The sequence below is a fragment of the Dromiciops gliroides genome, chromosome 3, assembly GCF_019393635.1.
Source record: "Dromiciops gliroides isolate mDroGli1 chromosome 3, mDroGli1.pri, whole genome shotgun sequence".
Lineage (NCBI taxonomy): Eukaryota > Metazoa > Chordata > Mammalia > Microbiotheria > Microbiotheriidae > Dromiciops > Dromiciops gliroides.
Genome location: NC_057863.1, coordinates 334,364,444 through 334,385,079, shown reverse-complemented (window position 1 = coordinate 334,385,079; position 20,636 = coordinate 334,364,444). Strand labels below are relative to the sequence as shown.

General features: G+C 38.5%; 1 protein-coding gene across 1 annotated transcript in view; it reads right to left on the bottom strand.

The window, feature by feature from the left end:
- The window catches only part of SLC49A4 (solute carrier family 49 member 4), a 141,050-nt gene that overhangs the window by 102,583 nt on the left and 17,831 nt on the right, over nt 1-20,636 (bottom strand). Inside the window, exon 2 of the mRNA XM_043996521.1 lies at nt 1,403-1,499. Within this exon, the coding sequence (XP_043852456.1) occupies nt 1,403-1,499 (97 nt within the window). The remainder of the gene's footprint in view (nt 1-1,402; nt 1,500-20,636) is intronic.

Here is a 20,636-nt window from a genome sequence, read left to right as displayed (position 1 = left end):
TATCTGCTGTTTCTAGCTCTCCCAAGAATCCAAAGTGGAAATTACTCTAGATAGGGAGTTCTTAACCTTTTGTGTGTGTGCCAAGGAAGTGCTTGGAAGACATACAAAACCTATGAACTACTTGTTGTTGAGTCGTTTCAATTACATCAGTCTCTTTGTGACGCTTCTTGGCAGAGATACTGGAGTGGTTGGCCATTTCCTTCTCCAGCTCATTTTACAGATGGAAACTGAGATAAATATGGTTAAGTGACTTGCCCACGATCACAAAGCTCTAAGTGTGAGGCCAGATTTGAATTCAGGGAGATGAGTCTTCCTGAGTTCAGGCCCAGTCCTCTATCCACTGCACCACCAAGCTGCCCTTTATGTTCCATGAATCTCAATAAAGATCCAAATATTAATATACCAATGATTGTCCCATGCACACCTTCGATTGTTTTTAAATGCATAAAATCAACTGTGTGGGATCACAAAGGAAACCAACTACATTGAAATAGTTATCAATCAAAATATTGTTTTTTAAAACAAGTTCAAGGACCCTAAAGTTAAGAATCCCTGCTCTAAAGGAATATTTTCAATGGTTTACCTCAACAGATCTGCTAGCACACTTGAAATCAACAATGAACAAAAATTGCTGCTCCAATTACAACCCATTAGATGAATGTGTATTTGCTTGTCTAAAAGAAGGCTGCAGTGTGAATTGTATGGGAGCTCTAATAGTCACAAGATGAGGTCTTTATTTAAAAGTGTTCTTTCTTATAGTACCCTTTACATGAGTGGAATATATGCTATTTCTCCTTTCCTCTTATCAGTGACTTATTCTTTCTCATCCCTTTAACTGACTTATCTATTCCTAGCAATGCTGTCTCTAATTTCTCCTAATCTCCTTCCTAGCCACCATGCTATAGTTAACTCAGTGTCACACATAATACAAAAGAGCAGAAAAAGATGTATATTCATTTGTACTTTTAAAGAATACATTTCTGTACTTATATCTGAATAGGGATAGCCTGAGAATTAGCAAGATATCAGACAAAATAATGTCACCATACCTAACTTAAACTGCTTTGAGAAGATATCTAGTTCTTTACTAAAATCCAAACTGGTTTTATTTCCTCCTTTTAAGATACCAAAATTTAAACTTAGAATTTCCTAAAATGGACATATGCTTTAAAAACAACAAACTGAGCAGTTTGCTATTTTCAAACACTTAAAATGATAAACCCTGCTAAAAGTGGAGAAGAAATTAAGTGCTACTATATATACAACAGGGCCCTCTACTGATAGACACTCTTACAAAGGTAAAAAAATACATATCAGAAACTGACAGACACATTTATCTTACAACACTATATACTTGCAATGAAGGCAAAAAAATTTTTTTAAGTTAAACTACAGAATTTACCTTTTTTTGATCACTAAGTCTGATGATACAGGTATGCATCTTAGACCTGTTCCCAAAACCATAAGAAAGGATGTCAGCAGCACAGTTACCCGGAGACCTAAAACACAAAAAAATCTGAATTATTTTTCTATTTTTTAACCACATTAATAACAGCAAATAAATGTCTGATTTTAAAACTGTTTCTTGAGGGGCAGCTAGATGGCGCAGTGGATAGAGCACCAGCCCTGGAGTCAGGAGTACCTGAGTTCAAATCTGGCCTCAGACACTTAACACTTACTAGCTGTGTGACCCTGGGCAAGTCACTTAACCCCAATTGCCTCACTAAAAAACAAAAAAAACCTGTTTCTTGAATAAGTGGGTTAGCAAAAACTGGATGAACTCTAAGTCTTCATTAAAGTAAGAAGTAAGAAGGCAAATAGGTACTCCAGAGAATCAAAAATCTATTCCCGGGCAGCTAGGTGGCGCAGTGGATAAAGCACCGGCCTTGGATTCAGGAGGACCTGAGTTCAAATCCGGCCTCAGACACTTGACACTTACTAGCTGTGTGACTCTGGGCAAGTCACTTAATCCCAACTGCCTCACCCAAAAAAAAAAAAAAAAATCTATTCCCTCTACTCCTTCCTGGTCCTCTGAGGTCCCAGAGTTTATCAGTCAGTCATTCTAAGGTCTATCTGATCCATGCAACATTCCCTGCTTATTCATACTGTAAACGCCCAATCACCTGCTTCTGAGTTTTTCAGTTGGATAATTTGCTCTCCCTCCATTGAAGAGTTCTGTTCTATGAACCCCAAATAAGTTCCTAAAGAGCCTCCTACTTTCTCCAGTCACACACTCCCACCTCTAGGGTAACGTGGTTATTGGGGCTTTGCCACCATTTGGTAAGTATTAAGTAAGCTGCTCTCCCTCAAAACACCAGAGTGTTGTAGAAAATGACCCTATGCCGACTTCCTTCTTCTGAATAGGGTGCTGCTGTTAGATTAAAAAACCCCTAACGATCTGAAAGGGTTCATGAAACCAATCCAGAAGTAAGTTCCATAGCTCCCGAAAGAATAGGTTTATCACACCCCTTTATGGATCCTTCAGATATATGCGGTACGAGGGATTTGGAGTAAATGTGGGTCTTTCTCCTTTCTGCCTGTATTCCGGGGGGAAGGAAGCTTTAGAACTCTTTGGACCTCAGCTTCCTCATCCATATAATGAGGTCATTGTCTGTGCGAGAGCTGGTCTTTTCTGGCTCTGAACATGAGGATGCTGTGAGGTTAATACAGGTGAAGTAGTGGAGAGTCTGGGCCTAGCTCAGGGAACCCAGGTTCTTATGCTTTCTCTGATACTCCTTCCTTTTGTGGCTTGGCCAGGCCTCAACATCTCTAGGCCTCGATTTCTTCATCTATAAACTCAGTGGTTCGACCTCGGCTTCTGATACCTGCGCCTTCCAGAACTGTGCGCCTAATCCCGAAGAAGGCTAATATGGAGTTACAATACTGGGTGATAGGCGGTGCTGCCCCCACCCTCACTTTACCGAGGAAACCAGGACTCAGAGGGGTTAAAGAAGTAGCTCAGGTGTCCTATCTCCCAAGTGTCCTACTAGTCATCCCCATAACTCCTTGTTGTCGGGCACCTCTAGCCTAGATCCAGGCCCTTTTCTTTATTCTATACTATTCATAGGATTATAAATGTATAGGTTCCTTTCAGAATCTTCAGCTTACTTCAAGGCATAGATGAGGTGCCACCTCCTGCTTCTATGTTGCCTTCCCTGATTCCTGTCCCACCAAAAAAAACCCTTACATTTCTCCCCATCCTCGAACAAACCGGTGTCTTCTCATTTGTATGTATGCTATATTACGCTAGCAAAATGCAAGTTCCCTGAGGGCAGAATCTTTCATTGTTGTCTTTTTTATCCTCAGTGGATATAAGTGTTTTCATTTACTTGGTGGCCACCAAATGTTTACCAAGTTGAACTTCTGTCATTTCTGCACACCCCTTGTCCTCCCAGCCCCTACCGGTCATTACTCAGTCTCTTCCTTCCTATCTTAATCACCATAGCTCATTTGTACCTACCATATCAGGAAAAGATAACTTTGTGATATATCTTGATTGAGATAATAATTGTAAAGTGCCTGGTACTGCGCAGTGCCTGGTACATAGTTTCTTTGCTTTGTCACCGTATCCTTAAGCCTAGCACAGTTCTTGGACATATTAAGCACATGATATTTGCTAGATTTGTTAAGGTGATACAAGATTCCTTAAAAAATGCAACCATAACTTTGTTTATTGATCCTTTAATTATTAATATCAAGTGAAGTGTGAAACAGGATGACGTGTTCACTTCTTGGTGGAGTAGCCCAAACACTGGGCTTTAACTCTGACCACAAAGTAGTTTAACATCTGTGGTTTCTATGAACAAAAGCAACTAATTAGCATTAGTAGGAGATCTCCTTTGAGGGTTTCCAGTTTGTGTTCTACACAGAATGGTATGAGGGCAGGGACAGCTTCCTCAGGACAAAACTTTGCTGGTGAAGTAAGTGTGTGTATGTAGGACAAAAATGCTGAAACGAACCAGAAATAGCTCCTCTCCCTCTATGTTTCTTTCATGGTTTATCTCTCCTAAAGACCAAGGTCCTTCTGGGGGCACCTGCTCTCTCGCTCTCTACTTCCCCTAATGTAAGATCTAAACCCAAGGAAGCAAAAAGTACCTTGTTTCAACCTGGGCTCTGGGAGGTAATGACTGATTTAGAAAGATTTATCCTAAGCAAATCACTTCAACCTTCTGGGTTTCAGTTTTCCCATTTGCAAAATAAAACTGGATGACAGATAAGGTCCCCTCCCTTCTAGTTAGAACATTCTATGCTTTTAAGTTGACCACTGTGGCTCTTGTTCTAAGTCCTTCAAAAAAAGTTCCGACAAAAATTTTTTTAAAAAGTCTTAAGTTCAGTTTTATTCCTGGGGAAAGGCAGGGCCTGAGGGAAAAGATTCTAGGCAATGGAATACTTTATCCAGAAAAATTACTGAAGAATCTGCCTGGTGTAGCTCCCAGTGCAAACCCTCCATTTTTAGTCCCAGCTATTAGTTTTATGTCTTGTTCTTCAAGTGTGTCATCTCAAGAAATCATGAAAGAAACAGCAAGTTATCCAACATAAATCACCCATTCAATAAGGAAACATTGTATGTGTATCTGTTTCAGGTTACACAGGAGAAGGATGAGACTGGGGTTGCTGGGAGTGAGGCCAGGGCTAAATGTGAGTAAGTGATTCATTTATCCCATATTGGCCACAAGTTTGGCCAGTCCATTAGTTCTCATTTAAATATCAAAACAATGACTATTTCAGAGCATGCATTACACAATTTTATGAGCTGACTGTGCATCTACACTAGGTACCAGCATGGTATGGTAGAAAAGCAGCAGAGGAGAAGGAAAACTATAATGGAAGCATTTATTATGAGTCAACATGCCTTTGCAGATGTATCTGAGGATCGTAGTTCCAAAACACGTACCTTATTTACATAAAATCCATAATATGTAGATAAAACATTGGTAATACATATCACCACATTTTTAAAAGTCCAACATTTATTAAAATATAAATAGTTTCAACATTTGGTGTTTTTAATGAATGTAAGAAACTAAAATTATTAGGATTTGTGGGGACAGTGCTCGGGGTCGAGGCTAGGAAAACAAAGCTTATGAACATTAGAAGTTCCTGTAAGCTGGTAATGAATGTGGAATTAGAGTTTGGAGTCAAATGACCAATTGGGGCATATAATATCAGCAACTTCTCTACCACACCTACTAGTTACCTCTGTGTCCTACTGAGCTACTAAGAACAAGGACTTCAATGTTAAATAAGTGGTTTCCTCAGAAGCATCACTACCTAGGGTCCCACTCAATAGAATCTAGGGGAATCTTCTGAAAGATCCCCAGTCTGGGGCAGAGCCAAGATGGCAGAGAGAAGCCAGAAAGTTGCTTGAGCTTTCCCATGTTTACCTCAAAAATAACATTACATCAAGGCTCTAAACAGATTCTGGAACTGCAGAACCTACAAAAAGACAGAGACACATAATCCTCCTACTTCAGATAATTTAGAGGACTTCAGGAAAGGTCTGTCTCAGGTGGGTGAAAGGGGCGGGGGTGGCTCAGCACAGCTGAGAGTGGGGCAGCTCAGAGCTGTATGAAGCTAGCAACAGTGACCCCTTTGCTCTAAGAGCAGACCTCAACTTTATAAGTTTAAAAATAGACTACAGGGGCAGCTAGGTGGCCCAGTGGATAGAGCACTGGCCCTGGAGTCAGGAGGACCTGAGTTCAAATCTGGCATCAGACACTTAACACATACTTGCTGTGTAACCCTGGGCAAGTCACTTAACCCCAATTGCCTCACCAAAAAAAAAGACTACAACATGAGTAAGAAACAAAAAAGGACCCTTACCATTGACAGCTTCTATGGTGAAAGGGAGGAACAAAACTCAAACTCAGATGACTTTGTCAAAATGTCTACAAGTGAAGACTCAAGTGGGAAGAGGATCTTGTCTCAAGAAGAAAAAAACTTTCCTTGAAGGGCTCAAAAAGGCTTTTAAAAACCAAATGAGAGAGGTAGAAGAAAAAATGGAAAAAGAAATGAAAGTTATGCTGGAAAAAGCAGCACAAAAATTGACTGAGGAAAACAGTTCTTTAAAAAATATAATTGGGGGCAGCTAGATGGAGCAGTGGATAGAGCACCGGCCCTGGAGTCAGGAGTACCTGAGTTCAAATCCGGCCTCAGACACTTAACAGTTACTAGCTGTGTGACCCTGGGCAAGTCACTTAACCCCAATTGCCTCCCTTAAATTAAAATATATATATAATTGGCCAAATGGAAAAAGAAGTGCAAAAGCTTACTGAGGAAAATGCCTTAAAAAATAAAATTGGGCAGATGGAAGCTAATAACTCCTCATCAAAAGACAAAAAAAATAGAAGAAAATGTGAAATACCTCATTAGAAAAACAACTGACCTGGAAAGTAGATCCAGGAGAGATAATCTTAAGCGTTATTAGACTACCTGAAAGCCATGATCAAGAAAAGAGTCTAGACACCATATTCTAGGAAATTATCAAGGAGAAATACCCTGAAATTATAGAATCAGAGGACAAAATCATCATTAAAAGAATCCACTGATTACCTCCTGAAAGAGACCACAAAGGGAAAACTTCAAGGAATATTGTAGCTAAACTCCAGAATTGTCAGGTGAAGGAGAAAATACTCCAAGTAGCCAGAAAGAAACAATTCAAGTATCATGGAGCCACAGTCAGGACTGCATAGGAGCTGGCAGCTTGAACATTAAAGGATCACAGGGCTTGGAATATGATTTTCTGGAAGGCAAAGGACCTTGGATTACAACCAATAATCAACTACCCAGCAAAACTGATCATTCTCTTTCAGGTGAAAATATGGACATTCAATGAAATAGGGGACCTCCAAAGTTTCCTGAGAAAAAGACCAGAACTGAATAGAAAATTTGATCTCCAAATACAAGATTGAAGAGAAGTATAGAGAGGTAAACAAGGAGGTGGGGGGGGGGGGAGAGAAAGGTTGTTCAATGAGGTTAAACTGCTTACATCCCTATGAGGGAGGATAATACTTTTAACTCTTTGGATCTGTATCTCTATTAAGGTATTGTTATTAAACTGACGTTGATGTGATGATATAAAGAAACTTAAGGGACATATGAGTAAAAGAAGACTAGGGGGAGGAGAGGAAGGGGAAGGTGGACCGGGGTTAATTATAATACAATTACACCCATTACAATAGAGGGAAAGACGGGAGTGGTAGAGCATTGTTTCAGCCTTACTCTCATCAGATTTGGTTCAGGGAGGGAATAAAATACATATTTGTAATAAAGAAACTTATCTTACTCTTTAAGGAAACAAAAGGGGGAGGGGAAAAGGGTAGTATTGATGGGAGGGCAGAAGTGGGGGGGAAGGGGCAAGAAAAGGAAGGGCAGATTGAGGGAGGCAGTGGTCAGAAGCAAAACACTGGTCAGGAGGAATAGGGTGAAAGAAGGGGAAAAAGTACAAAGGGGAAAAGAGGATGGAGTGAAATAAACAGTTAATAATCTTAACTGTGGGGGCAGCTAGGTGGCACAGTGGATAGAGCACCGGCCCTGGAGTCAGGAGTACCTGAGTTCAGATCCGGTCTCAGACACTTAACACTTACTAGCTGTGTGACCCTGGGCAAGTCACTTAACCCCAGTTGCCTCACCAAAAAAAAAAAAATAAAATAATAATAATAATCTTAACTGTGAATGTGAATGGGATGAATTCTACCATAAAATGGAAGCAAATAGCAGAGTGGATTAAAAATCAGAATCCTACAATATGTTATTTACAAGAAACACATTTGAAGCAGAGAGATACACACAGAGTAAAGGTAAAAGGTTGGAGCAGAATATATTATGCAAAGTAAAAAAAAGCAGGGGTAGCAATTCTTATCTCAGACAAAGCAAAAGCAAAAATAGATCTAATTAAAAGACATAAGGAAGGAAACTACATCTTTCTAAAAGATACGATAGCTAATGAAGTAATATCAATACTAATCATGTATGCACCAAGTGGTATAGCATCCAAATTCTCAGGAGAGAAATTAAATGAGTTACAAGAGGAAATAGACAACAAAACTATAGTAGTGGGATATCTGAACCTTCCCCTCTCAGAATTAAATAAATCTAACCACAAAATAAATAAGAAAGAGGTTAAAGAGGTGAATAGAATGTTAGAAAAGTTAGATATGATAGATATCTGGAGAAAATTGAATGGGGATAGAAAGGAATATTCCTTTTTCTCAGCGCTACATGGCACGTACTCAAAAACTGACCATGTATTAGGGCACAAAAACTTCATAGTCAAATATAGAAAGACAGAAATAGTAAATGCATCCTTCTCAGATCATAATGCAATAAAAATTACATATAATACAGAGCCATGAAAAGGTAGACTAAAAATTAATTGGAAACTAAATAATCTCATCCTAAAGTATGAGTGGCTCAAACAACAAATCATAGAAACAATCAATAACTTCATCCAAGAGAATGACAATAATGAGACAACGTACCAAAACCTATGGGATGCAGCCAAAGCAGTGCTTAGAGGAAACTTTATATCTCTAAATGCTTACATGAATAAAAAAAGAGAAAGAGGAGATTAATGAATTGGGCGTGCAACTAAAAAAGCTAGAAAAAGAACAAATTAAAAATCCCCAATTAATACTAAATTAGAAATCCTGAAAATCAAAGAATTAATAAAATTGAAAGCAAGAAAACTATAAAACTAATCAATAAAACTAAGAGCTGGTTTTATGAAAAAAAAAACAATAAAATAGATAAACCTTTGGTTAATTTGATTAAAAAAAAAACAAAGAAGAAAACTACTAGTATCAAAAATGAAAGGGGTGAATTCACCACCAATGAAATGGAAATTAAAGCAATAAATAGAAGCTATTTTGCCCAACTCTATGCCAATAAATTTGACAATCTAAATGAAATGGATGAGCCAAAACAGAGAAAGAAAATTACAGACCAATTTCCCTAATGAATATTGATGCAAAAATCTTAAATAAAACATTAGCAAGGAGATTACAGCAAGTGATCACCAGGATAACATACTATAACCAGGTGAGATGTATACCAGGAATGCAAGGCTGGTTCAACATTAGAAAAACTATCAAAATAATCAACCATATCAATAACAAAACTAACCGAAATCATATGATTATCTCAATAGATGCAGAGAAAGCTTTTGAGAAAATACAACACTCATTCCTATTAAAAACACTAGAGAGCAAAGGAATAGGTGGGAACTTTCCTTAAAATAATAAGCAGTATCTACCTAAAACCAACAGCAAACATATGTAATGGGGATAAGTTAGAGTCATTCCCAATAAGATCAGGGGTGAAACAGGAATGTCAGCTATAGCAATAAGAGAAGAAAAAGGAATTTAAAAAATTAGAATAGGCAAGGAGGAAACAAAACTTTCACTCTTTGCAGATGATATGATAGTATACTTAGAGAATCCTAAAGAATCAACTGCTTGAAACAATTAACAACTTTAGCAAAGTTGCAAGATATAAAATAAACCCACATGAATCATCAGCATTTCTATACATGACCAACAAAGCTCAGCAGGAAGAGATAGAAAGAGAAATTCCATTTAAAGTAACGGTAGACAATATAAAATACTTGGGAGTCAACCTACCAAGACAAACCCAGGAACTCTATGAACACAATTACAAAACACTTTTTACACAAATCAAATCATATCTATGTAACTGGAAAAATAGCAATTGCTCATGGACAGACCAAGCTACTATAATAAATGACAATTCTACCTAAATTAATTTACCTATTCAGTGCCAAATCAATCAGACTACTTAAATTAGAAAAAATAATAACTAAATTCATGTGGAAAAACAAAAAGTCAAGAATATCAAGGGAACTAATGAAAAAAATACACAGGAAGGTGGGCTAGCCATACCAAGTTTGAAGCTATACTATAAAGCGGCAGTCATCAAAACTATTTGGTAGATCAATGGAATAGTTTAGGCACAGGAGACACAGTAGTAAATGACTTTAGTAATGTATTGTTTGATAAACCCAAAGACTCCAGCTTCTGGGATAGGAACTCAGTATTTGACAAAAACTGCTGGGAAAACTGGAAGATAGTATGGCAGAAACTAGGTATAGACCAACATCTTACACCTTATACAAAAATAAGGTCAAAATGGGTTCAAGATTTAGACATAAAGGGTGATAACATAGATAAAGTGGGAGAGGAAGGAATAGTTTACCTCTCAGATCTATAGAGAAGAAAACAATTTATTTCCAAACAAGAGATAGAGAATATTATGAAATGCAAGATGGAAGACTTTGGTTACAAAGTTTTTGTGCAAACAGAAGCAATGCAGCCAAAATTAGAAGGGAGGCAGAAAACTGGGAAACAATTTTTACAGCCAGTATTTCTGATAAAGGCCTCATTTCTAAAATATATAGGGAACTAAATCATATTTATAAGAATGTAAGTCATTCCCCAATTGAGAAATGGTCAAAGGATATGAACAGGCAGTTTTCTGATGAAGAAATCAAAGCTAATCTATTGCCATATTAAAAAAAAATGCTCTAAATCACTATTGATTAGAGAAATGCAAATTAAAACAACTCTGAGGTACTATGTCACACCTATCAGATTGGCTAATATGACAAAAAAGGAAAATAATAGATGTTGGAGAAGGTGTGGAAAAATTGGAACGCTAATGCATTGTTGGTGGAGCTGTGAACTGATCCAACCATTCTGGGGAGCAATTTGGAACTATGCCTTAAGGGCTATGGGACTGTTCATACCCTTTGGCCCAGTGGTACCACTGCTAGGTCTGTATCCCAAAGAGACCATAGAAAAGGGAAAAGGACCCACATGTACAAAAATATTTATAGCAGCTCTCTTTTTGGTGGCAAAGCATTGGAAATAGAGGGAATGCCCATCAACTAGGGAATGGCTAAAAAAGCTGTGGTATATGAATGTAATGGGACACTATTGTGCTGTAAGAAACACTGAGCAGGAGGGGTTCAGAGAAACCTGGAAGGACTTATATGACTGAGAGGAGCAGAACCAGGAGAACATTGTACACAGTAACAGCAACATTGTGTGATGAATAATGGTGATAGACTTGGCTCTTCTCAGCAGTGCAATGATCCAAAACAGTTTCAAAGAACTCATGATAGAAAATGTTCTCCACATCCAGAAAAAAGAACTGTGGATTATGAATGCGGATTGAACTATACTGTTTCTACTTTTGGACTGTTTTTCTACCTTCTTTTTTGAGGTTTTTCTCTTGTGCTCTGATTCTTCTTTCACAAAACTAAATGTAGAAATATGTTTAATGTGATTGTACATATATAACCTATATCAGACTGCTTTCTGTCTTGGGGAGGAGGAAAGAAAGGGAAGGTGGGAGAAAAATTTGGAACTAAAAATCCTATGAAAACAAATGTTGAAAACTATGCTTATATGTAACTGGAAAATAATAAAATACTTAAAAAAAGTAAAAGAAAGAACTCTAGTCTGTCCAGAAACTTACTCTTCCTCTGAAGTACCAAAACCTCCTGTGTAGACAAGAAGGATCTCATATATTTAATAGCCATAGCTCTGCCCTAATTAGTTAAGGCTCCTTAAAATTCACCCCAGAGGCATAGTTAAAAGTGGTAATTCTGAAATGTCTAGGAAATGAATCGTCACTGAGCCAAGAAAACTCACAAAAGGGCCTTTCCTTGGTGCTAAAACCAGGCCCAATTAAGTTGTATTGAAATGTTGCTTTCACTAGATTACCTGATGGTGAATGGCATCTGGGCCCAATGCTGAATCATTCCTGGTGGTGCTGTGGTGCATACTGACTTAATTATAAAATATAATATTATCTATGTCTTATTGCTTTTTTAATTTATTTTGTTAAATATTTCCCAATTACATTTTCATCTGGTTCAGCTCCATATAACCCAAAGGCAGTGTGTTTGACACCTCTGCTCTACACAACTGCTAAGATCCTGTTAATGTGTATTCCAAAAATCATGTCAGATATAGTCCTGCCTGAGTCTAGAGTTTACATAGTTTTGTCCTATTCCTGGGAAGGATATGGATATATGTTCATCCTTGCTTTTATGTCTGGGGTGTGCTGTAGGTCTACTTTATCCATTCTTGGGTTTGTCAAATGCCAGGATGGACTGCAAGAAACCAGAGGTCAGAATGAGGAAATCAGTCAAAAACAGGCAGAAGTCAGGAGCCTCAAAATACACACAAAGAAAAAGGGAACATGAAGGAGACATATTAGAAAACAAGACCATAAGTTAAAAAGCCAGAAAGGTGGCTTTAAAAAATGAATACAGAAAAATCTATAGGGATCAGAGGTCAGAGGAAAGCAGTGAAATTAATAACTTGAGCAAACAGCCCGATCAACAGACACACACACACACACACACACACAACCTTCTGGGCCAGTTAAGAAACCACTAACCAGTTTCCTGACAAAAGCCAAATCCAGGGTTTGCTCAGCCTATAATTGTGGGAAGGAAGCAGTTAAGTGGGTAAGATATTTCATGGATAAGAGAAGGGCAAAGCCTAATATGAATTTTGGTGATGTTGTTTAGTCTTTCATGACCCTATTTTGATGTTTTCTTGAGAAAGATACTAGAGTGGTTTGCCATGTCCTTCTCCAGCTCATTTTAGAGATGAGAAAACTGCGGCAAACAGAAGCAAGTGATTTTCCCAGAGTCAAATGGCTGGTAAGTGCCTGAAGCCCAATTTGAACTCATGAAGATAAGTGTTGATGATGACTCCAGGCCAACCACATAGCTGCCCTAATAGGAATACTCCATCCTTCAACACTCCAATTAAGATTTTGATGGAGGAAGCTAAAAAGGGTTAACAGATAATCTAAGACCTGAGTTCTAGCTAAAAAAGGGGTTAACAGAGAAACTAAGGTTTGAGATCTTATCAACAGGGGGTTTGAGTCCCTATCAACCAACACTATCAACAGAACCAAATGTGTCTTTAAGTTTACCTTATGATATTTAAACCCCCAAAACACACCCCTACTGAGAAAAATACCCACCTTAGGGATGTAATAGGACCTCAAGAAGTCCAAAATAGGATATGAACCTTCTGGTATTCTCCTTGTGGTCATCACAGTCTTTCAATAAAACTTAGAAATTGAGCCACTGAGTCTTGTAATTCTTTGGGACACCTCACGATCAATTTGATCAATTAAATCCATCCCCACTTCATTTTTACTGTACTTTAATACAGACTAGAATTGTAAATAATAATAATTCGTAGGAGGGGACCTGAATACTTCCATAACTCAAGAGAGGTAGCATGATCTAACCACAGGATCAAAGAAGTGGAGTTAGAAAGGATTAGAAGTCATCTAGTCCAGTGGAGGCCACTAGAACATAGCTGTGGGTCTTCACTGTGCAACTGAATGTGGGGGTCATTGCAGCCTTGGTTCTGAACACACAACATGCACATTTCGCACTGTATATGCTGTCATGAGGTTGCATGAAAATTGCTTGGGTGAAAAGGGGTAGCCAGTGGAAAAAATTTAAGAAGCCCTTCACTACAGTATCCCAGTAAATCACATAATGACTTAGAAAACCACATGCTATCATTATTTATACTCTATCGTACTTTTTTTTTCTTCTTCTTCTTTTTTTTTTTTTAGTGAGGCAATTGAGGTTAAGTGACTTGCCCAGGGTCACACAGCTAGTAAGTGTTAAGTGTCTGAGGTCGGATTTGAACTCAGGTACTCCTGACTCCAGGGCCGGTGCTCTATCCACTGCGCCATCTAGCTGCCCCCCTATCGTACTTTTGCTCATTTTGTTAACCATTTAAAAATTATATTTTAATCAGGTTCAGGTCACACTTGCTTTTGAGGGTCTTGTGTCCTGGTACCTCTGATCTAGTGCAGTCCCTCACCTTATAAGTGAAATAACTATAGTCCAGATAAGCTAAATGATTTGCTTAGAGTCACAGTAATTGTCAGAGGGAGAATTTGAACACAAGCCTTTTATCATTTTTTCTGTGAGAGTTTTCACTGTAAGTCAAATTCCACATATTGGAATTTGAACACAGTGCCTTGATTCAGTTAAGTGATAGGATTTAGTTGATTGAAATGGGAAAGATAAAAGATTAAGTACAGGGTAGGCCCAAAGTCACAAAGGAGTCTGCTGTTTTAATAACTTATTGAAAAAAAATTTTTTTTTAATTCATATATGTGTGTATCCTATATATACTGTATATGATACTATATTATTGTAAATTAAAAACAAAAAATACCTTTATTAAAAAGTGAAATCCCTTTGTGACTTAGTGACTTTTGGCCCTCCCAGTATAAGGGTGATAATGAATACAATTAAAAGTTATCTAATGAGAAAGAGTGAGGAATGATGTTTGGACCTAAGAGACCTAAATTAGAATCCAGTGCCTGACAGTGCACTGCCTTTGTGAGGCAAATCCCCTTCCCTCCAAGAGCCAGGTTTTTTAAAAAATGGAGGAAGGGAGGAAAAAATAATTGGTTTCTAAGATACCTTCCAGCTCTAAATGCTATGATCTAATGACAAGCCAGAAGAGGGTGTGTGTCAGAAAGTGGTAGAAATTTTAATAGATAACATGGGGTCAAATTCTAGAGGCCTCAGAAGTTTAGCAGAGGAATTTATTTTAATATGGAAGAAACTGGAGTGACTAAAGGTTTTTGAACAAAGGAGTGGCATAATGAAAGTGGTAGTTAAAGGTGGCAGGTAGGTGGCTCAGTGGAGTCAGACACTTACTGGCTGTGTGACCCTGGGCAGGTCACTTAAGCTTTGCCTGCTCTGATCTACTGAAGAAGGAAATGGCAAATCACTCCAGTAACCTTGCCAAGAAAACCAAATGTACAGTAAATTAGCATGTGATGGTCCATGGGGTCACAAAGAGTTGGACACAAGTGAACAACAACAAAAGTTAAAGAAGATTCATTGGCATTGCTCTGATTTTTCTCTTATAACATGACTAATGCAGAAATATGTTTAATGTTATTATATATATGTATATATATGTATGTGTATATATATATGTATGTATATATATATATATATATATATATATATAAATAACACCTATATCAGATTACCTGCTGCCTAGGGGAGGGGGGAGGGAGGAGGGGAGGGAAGGAGAAAAATCTGAAATTGGAAAACTTGTATAAACAAAAGTTGAGAACTATCTTTACATGTTAACAGGAAAAAAAATAAAATACTTTATTAAAAAAAAAAGCTTCATTGGGCAGCACTGGGTATCGGAGAGAGAGAGTTGACCTTTGGTTAAAGAAGACCCAAGTTCAAGTTCCACATCTCATATATATTGGCTGAGAGTGGGGGAAAAATCACTTAACTTCTCAGTGCCCCAGGCAACTCTAAGACTTAAGTTGCAGAGCAGGTGGCCAATATGAATTGGTAGAGTTTATTCATCTGAAGTTCACTAGACCAATGAAATCACAGCAACAGTCAGAGACTGGAATTAGGGAAGTCAGGTGGCTACTGCACTAACTTAGATATGTGATAGCTTGGAATAGGGTGGTAGAAATTAAAAATGGAAAAAAGAGTCGGAATCAATGGATGCTTTCAAGGAAGACTTGGTGATTCACATAAACATGTGAAATGAAAATGAAGAGTCAAGAAAATTCTAAGGGTTCTTTGAACCTTAGGGAAGAAAGTAGCAGCGTTGACAGAAAGACTGTACACTTAGGAAATGGCTCTAATTGTGCTAGGAAGATGATGAGTTTAGTCATTCTAAAGAGTCTTTGAGTCTGAAGCAAAATGTATGGCAATAAGCCAAACAGCAATACTAGTAGGGCTGGAAACCATCATGTGGAAGTAATCCTATTAAGGTGACAGCTGTTGTTTGTCCTCTGTTTTAGAAGACAAAGGACATCATGTTGATTCATCATATGAACTGGAATTTCATTGAAGCAGAGCTGCCCCAAAGTCATCAGCCTCACTCTTTCTTCTCAAGTCATCAAAGTCCAATGGCAAAGACCAAAGTCAAGACCAAACAGAGATGGCCTGGGCTGCGAGTAGATGACCTTGGTGTCTTTGATATCTTACCAAGCCTCCAGCTTTAGTCAGACTTAAAATAATAATAGTTCCCATTTACGTAATGCTCGAGAGATTTTTACATGCAGTTAGTCCTCATAACAATCTTCTGATAGGCAGGTGGTTCAGAGGAGCAACTTAGACAGTCCTGTCCTCTCACACACGCTGGTTGCAAGTAACATTGTAAGTCATTTAACCTGCCAACACCCATTCAACACACTAAGACTGTTGTCCACTGCAGGACAACAAAGTTGAGATCATCGAGGGTCTTTAAAGTCATTCAACAGAGTTTAGATTTAATGTCTATAAACTAGAAAACAGGAAGTCAATTAACATTCTTGAACAGGGATTATTAATGTGTTGAAAAACAAGGTTTTTATAATGCTGTAATAAGAATAATAATAGCTAGTACTTATATATGCTTTAAAGTTTGCAGTGCACTTTACAAATACTCATTTGACTCTCAACAACAGCTCCAGAGATAATTCTATTATTATACCTATTTTTGTATTTGAGGAGACAAAGGTTAAGTGACTTGCTCAGGGTCACATGCCTAAAAAGTATCGAGATTGAATCTGAACTTGGGTGTTCCTGACTCTAGGTACACTGCTCTCTCTATCCATTGTCTAGATATTCAGGTGTCTAGAGTGTTAAATAACTACCAGCAGAGAGAATAGCTAGGAGACTACTGCATGATGTAGTTTAGGGGTTGAGGTGATGAAGCTTGGCTACAAGACTAAGAGAGAGAAAGAGGAAAATCTCAGAGATATTTCAAAGGGAGCAATTACAGGTAGCATTAGGGTATACGGAAGAAGTAAAGGAAAAATCAAATATGACTGTTGACTGACTTAGGAGCAAAGAAGAAATGATAGTATTCTGACAGAAAGAAAGAAAAAGATGGGAATGGAACCAGTTTTGGGGGAAAGGAATTCAGTTTTAGATGTTTCACATCACAGCCATCAATGATTGGCAAAGCTGACAAAATATAAAATCCATAGCTGTTGGAGGTGCTCTGAGAAAACTGACATACTAATATAATACACTGGGGGAAGCCACAAAATCGGCACGACTATTCTGGAGAACATTTGAAATTCTAGTAGAAAAGTCACCCAACAGAACAAATTTTTTGTGCAACCCACTACTAGGCATATACCCTAAGGAGTTCAACAGAAGAAGGAAAGAACTCACATGATACCACACCACCACAAATCACAGTATGAAAAAAACTGGAAATAAAAGTGAGTTTTTCACCAACTAGAAATGTCTGAACTACAGATATTAATGTAACAGAATACTATCCTGTAGTCCTACTATAATAGGCCTAGGATCAGTCAGAGGAGGCTCTTCTGTGAAAAACAAAATAATCAACTAGAATAACAGGGCAGACATATCAAGGAATTAAAGGGCCATAAAAGTTAATAGCAGGAAGCCAAATGGTAACCAGGTGTGGTTTACTACCTGACTGGGAACCAGGAGGCAGTGATACTTCAGAGATCAGGAATGTGACATTGTTCAAGTATCCCCAAGCCCCACAAAACCTGTAACTTTCCAGTTTCAGGTATCCCCATTTACCCTTTCTAAAGGCATCATCTTCTCTCTTGTTTGGAGAGCTGAAGTCTTAAACTTCTCCTCCTGGACACACAGCCTCATACTCCTGGACACATCCCCTCATCCCAAATAAAAACTTTACTTTATCTCTGATTGGAATGTGTACGAGTTTAATTCTTTAACCGAGGATATCCAAGAACCAGTGCACCTGTGACACTTTTGGTGCCCAAACCCAGGAAAACAAGATATTCCTCTTTGTTTCACCACATACCCTGAGGTAAGACGGTGTAATTTCTCCCTCATGCCCAACCCCTGTCCCTTGCCCAGGGAAGGGATGACTGGTCTTCAGCTCCAAGGGAGTGGCTTCTCCCTTGTGAAAGACTATGCCTATCATTCAGACTAGAGTATTGGGGGATGCCCCAACTGGTGTTCAAACCCAAACTGGGTTTCAATATCTCTTGGACTTGGACACAAGGGACAATATCTGAGTAGCTGCCTAGTCAGCCCTACTCCTGGAAAAAGAAGTGCACAATCCATAGGCCCACTACTGTACTTGCACTATAAGAAATATTATAGCCAAAGTCCAGAGATACCAGGTCCAAGGAGAAAATATTGGAAGCAGCTAGAAAAAAGCGAATTTAAGTTTTGAATCTTTAAACCTCATAAGATGTCTAGGGTTTACCAGATAGATTTGGTTCTGTTTGTGTTTTGAAGGATCATACCCTAACCCAAATCGCTCTGGCTCTGGCTCTCATAGACTGGCGAAGAATAAGTCCCAGCCCAAGCCTAATTTGGCCATTGTTTGGTCTCAATGGCTTAGAGCAAGGGTAAATAGCAATTGTTTCTATTTTGGCCAGAAACAGTAGGGTCTTCCCCTCCTATATTTGTTTATTTATTTTATTCATTGTGATGGAGGAGGCTAGAAGGGTTAACAGATAAACTAAGATCCATTCTTTTTTTTGGGTGTGTGGGGGGGAGGCAATGAGGGTTAAGTGACTTGCCCAGGGTCACACAGCTAGTAAACTAAGTGTCTGGGGCTGGATTTGAACGCAGGTCCTCCTGAATCTAGGGCTGGTGCTTTATCCACTGTGCCTGGGGATAAACTAAGATCAACAGTAGCCAGAAGGGTTTATAGAGAAACTAAGGTTTGAGATCTTATCAACAGGACAGTAACCAGAAGGGTTCCTGTCCTTATCAACAAATACTATCAACAGAAGCCTAAGGAAACCATAGCCAGGGATTAATAATCCTGGATGACAGGAAACAGAAACTATACCTAGAAACCAGATCTTAAAGTAAAGAGATATCCTAAACAGAGAGACCCTTGGAGTCTGACAAGTCTAGTCCTTAAGTTTACCTTATGACGTTTAAACCCCAAAACCACACCCCTACTGAGAAAGGTACCTGCCTTTGGACCCCAGGAAGTCCAAAATAGGATATGAACCTCCCACAAGGAGGAGATTAAGATAATGAGGAAATAACCTACATTTTCACTATAAATATAACCGTTTCCATCTCCCTATTCAAGACACTTTTCTCCTTGGTGTTCTCCCTGTGGTCATCCAGTCTTTTAATAAAACTGGAAACTGAGTCTTGTAATTCTTTGGGATGCCTCACGATCAGTTTGATCAATTAAATCTGATGTGGGATGGAAATTTGGGGTCAAATTGATAGTGAGTCATCCCAAAAGAATTACAAGACTGAGTGACTCAGTTTACCAAGTTTTATTGCAATGCTGTGAGTGATCACAGGGAGAGAACCAGAAAATGGAAAGGTATCTCTCAAATAGTAAAAGGAGAACAGTTATATTTATAGTATAGATAAATTGATTATCAGTCTCATAATAATCTCCACCTTAGGGAGGTAAAGGGGAGGGCCTGTCCTTCTCATTTTAATATTCTCTACCTTGAGGTGTTTCAGGGGAGGGCTTATCTTAATTTGGAGTTCCTGAGGTCCTATAGCCAACCCCCAGGTGTGTACCTTTTTCAGTGGAGGTGTGTGTTGTGGGTTTACACATCATAAGGTGAATCTGGGGACAAATTTGGCCTTTTCTGCTCATGTCTCTTTCTGATTCCCATGGCTAGTTTCAAAATATAATCATTTTTCTTTGGAATTTCTATACCCTTGTCTTTTCCTTTATTGTTATTTGACCTGACCCATTTTATGGGTACTGATCACTGTGGGTACAAGAACCTGGTAAGTTATCCATTAACTGGGGTCTAACTCCCTTTTGGAGCTAATATCTGAATTGAAGCTTGGGTCTTGGGTTTTTGTAACCCTTTTTTGTCTCCTACATCATAACCACCAGACAAATCTTATTGATTCTGTCTACAACCTCTCTTTTCTACTCTCTGATAAACACAATTTACAAAGAACTGACTCATCTGCACCTATTCTCCATTCCCTGGCCAATGAATGCGCTGGGGCTGACCAGACTTGTCAATTCCATACTGACTGTTTTATGAATGCCACAAATAAACTATCCTCTCCCAGAGATTCCCAGGCTTACTTCCTGTCTTTAGACTGTTAGGCAAAAAGGTTCTTCTCCATCAGATAGGTCTATCTGAGAAAGTTACTCTTCTCAAGAGCATCTCATAGCTCTCTCTGTTTTGTTACCCTTTATAAAATCCTGTCTCCAGTATCCATCTTTGCTAATAGTATTACTAGCAATTTGCTTTGTGATACTCCAAGTTATAATTCCTCTGCCTCGCTAAAGACCTTAATTCTATTCTATTTATTGTTTTATTAATTTTCAGGTTGACATGTCCTTTCCATTCACACAGCCACCACCCTGGTTTAGGTCTTTCCTTATCACTTCTTGTGAAGCATATAGCAACAGCTTCCTAGTTGGTAATTTTCTTTGTCTCTCCCTGGTACCTAACTGCCAAATTGATATTGCTAAAAGCACAGGTCTGACAAGTCACTCCCTTATTCAAGATGTTCCAGTGGTATCCTATTATCTCTAGGAGAAAATGTAAACTCCTCAGTTTGGCTTTTAAAGCCCTTCAGAATCTGGCTGCAGCTTACCGTTTTAGCCTTAAAATGGTTTAGT